Source organism: Solanum pennellii, chromosome 1 (genome assembly GCF_001406875.1).
Source record: "Solanum pennellii chromosome 1, SPENNV200".
Taxonomy (NCBI): domain Eukaryota; kingdom Viridiplantae; phylum Streptophyta; class Magnoliopsida; order Solanales; family Solanaceae; genus Solanum; species Solanum pennellii.
This window is the reverse complement of record NC_028637.1, coordinates 61,263,617-61,266,034: the sequence shown is the minus strand read 5'-3', so window position 1 is coordinate 61,266,034 and position 2,418 is coordinate 61,263,617. Positions and strand designations below refer to the sequence as shown.

General features: G+C 41.4%; 1 protein-coding gene across 1 annotated transcript; it reads right to left on the bottom strand.

The window, feature by feature from the left end:
• Positions 1 to 1,257: 1,257 nt before the first annotated feature.
• Positions 1,258 to 2,157, bottom strand: LOC107021771. Its single transcript, XM_015222481.1, has one exon. The coding sequence runs from the start codon at positions 2,155 to 2,157 to the stop codon at positions 1,258 to 1,260; it is 900 nt and encodes a 299-aa protein (XP_015077967.1).
• Between the last annotated feature and the right edge of the window lie 261 nt (positions 2,158 to 2,418).

The following is a 2,418-nucleotide window of genomic DNA, read 5'->3' as shown; positions in this document are numbered from 1 at the left end:
CCTACTTCATCTATTTCTTCAACTATTTCTTTTCCCTTGTATGTCACGACAGTAGGATCATAATTCCAAGGAACAGCTTTGGGGTTAGTCATTGGGAGCTGGGATACTGGCCTGATCACAGGAAGAATATGGGCCCATTGCACGATAGGCTTGTTTGGCCTTTTTGGGACAAACGATCTTGCCTTACTTGGACTTGCCCAAACATCTTCAAGGGCTCCTTTCAAAGTTAACATGGGTGTGTTTGATGGGCTCAACTTTTCTAACCTACTTTTCGTCCCTAAAGGCATCATTTTTGTTAAATCAACAACATTTGCCGACTTCTCAATGCTAGTTCCAACCTTAAGGATTGGCTTATACGGAGATGTAAACTCTTCATGACCCTTCATCATTTATAGCATGTTTGTTTCAGTATGCCTCGGCAATGGATTTTGATTGATGTTGGGTCCACTCGGACTTTCAACTATAATTCGATTAGAATCGATCAAATCCTGAATGGCCCTTTTCAAATACCAACATCTCTCTATGTTGTGCCCTGGGGCATTAGAACAATATGCGCAATGTTGAGAATAATCCAAATTTCTCGGGGAGGATTCGACATCTTTCTCTTAATAGGACTCAAAACATTCAACGTCCTTAATTTTTGGAACAAGCTAGCATATGACTCCCTAATAGGAGTGAACTCATCTTTAACGCCATTTCCCTTATTGTATTGTGGTCTAGGACGGAAAGGAATTCTAGCAGTATTTTGATGAACTTGTGAGGGTGGTGGATGATTTGTGGAGTTGGTGCATGCCATTGTGGATAAGAAGGGGGTGCAATTGTTGTGCATTAAAAACATGATATGGAGAGTATGGGACAGAATATTGTGGAGCTTGGGAAGGAAAATAGTGTTGTGGGGAATTATCTTGGAGATGAGTCCTAGGCGCTGATACAATAGCGGCTACATCTTCCCTTCTCTTCTTCCCTCCAATATTTCCAGATTCATTTTGAAGCACTTGTGTTGTGGCTTTTAAGGAAGCTTGACTTACAATCTTTCCAGACTTGATGCCATTTTCCACCATTTCCCCTACCTTAATAACTTCAGCGAATGTCTTCCCGACGGCAGAAAGCAGATAGTGAAAGTAATCAGGTTCTTGCGCCTGGAGAAAACGTCAATCATCACTGACTCCTTCATTGGTGGTTTAACCCTAGCACCTTGTTCCCTCCATCTAATAGCATATTCACGAAAATTTTCCGTGGTATTTTTCCTTGTGTTGGCTAACGAGGAGCGATCTGGCACAATGTCAATATTATATTGGAATTGTTGTACAAAACATCGAGCCAAATCATCAAATGTGTGCAGTTGGTGATATCCTGATCTATGAACCATTCAGATGCAATCCCTACTAAGCTTTCCCCAAAATAGGCCATAAGTAACTCTTCTTTGCCCTCTGCACCCCTCAATTGGTTGTAATATCTCTTTAGATGAGCTATGGGGTCTCCATGACCATCGTATTTCTCAAACATTGGAGTTTTAAAACCAGCAGGCAAATGGACGTGAGGAAACATACACAAGTCACTGAACGAGATGCCTTTGTCGCCTCCTAGTCCTTGCATATCTCTTATACTCTGTTCCAAACTCTTCATTTTCTTAGTCATTTCTTCATGTTCCTCATTCTTGACTATCTTCTCAATTTTGACAGGGGAACTATATTGATGAATGTGGGGATGAGAGCTTGGAATTTTAATGGACTCTTCAAGAGTGTGACTGTGATCACGCCCAACTTTGGGCGGAGGATCGCTGTTGGATTTGGGCACCATCGTTGGTTGCGGGACGCTGTTAGTCGAGGCAGTTGACACAAAGAGTGGATTGCTTATCATAGGTGTATTCGAAGGGCGCACCATAGAAGTCCCAGCAACATTGGATGTGTTAGCATAGGGGCCGAATCCAGCGGGATATATCGGATAGCTTATCGACACCTGGATAGGGGGAGACATATTTGTATTAAAATAGTCCCGAATTGAAGACAGTGGAGGTTGTCCACTCATCCAAGCCTCGTACATCTCTGTCATTTGTTGTTTTAATGCCTTTATCTCTTCTGTTGTCCCTGTTTCTTGTGAAGTCATCTGGTTTTGGATCTCAGCATTGTCGTATTCATTTCCGTCTTTGGGGGACATTTTATGTTTCCCTTTCGATCTTGTATTGTAAGGATGTGATGTCAGTTTAACCACAAACCAACTACCTTTAAGCTAGTATGTCTCTCTTTATTTCTCTCTCTTCCTCTCTCTATCTCTGAATGGAGTAAAAAACCGATTAGCGTTTAAGAAATTATGCACATTGCATCCACATACATACTTCTAATACGGAGGACCTTCTGTTTCATCCCGGCTTACCTACACATTGTTCTCTTCCTTAGTTTTTTATTATTTTATTATATT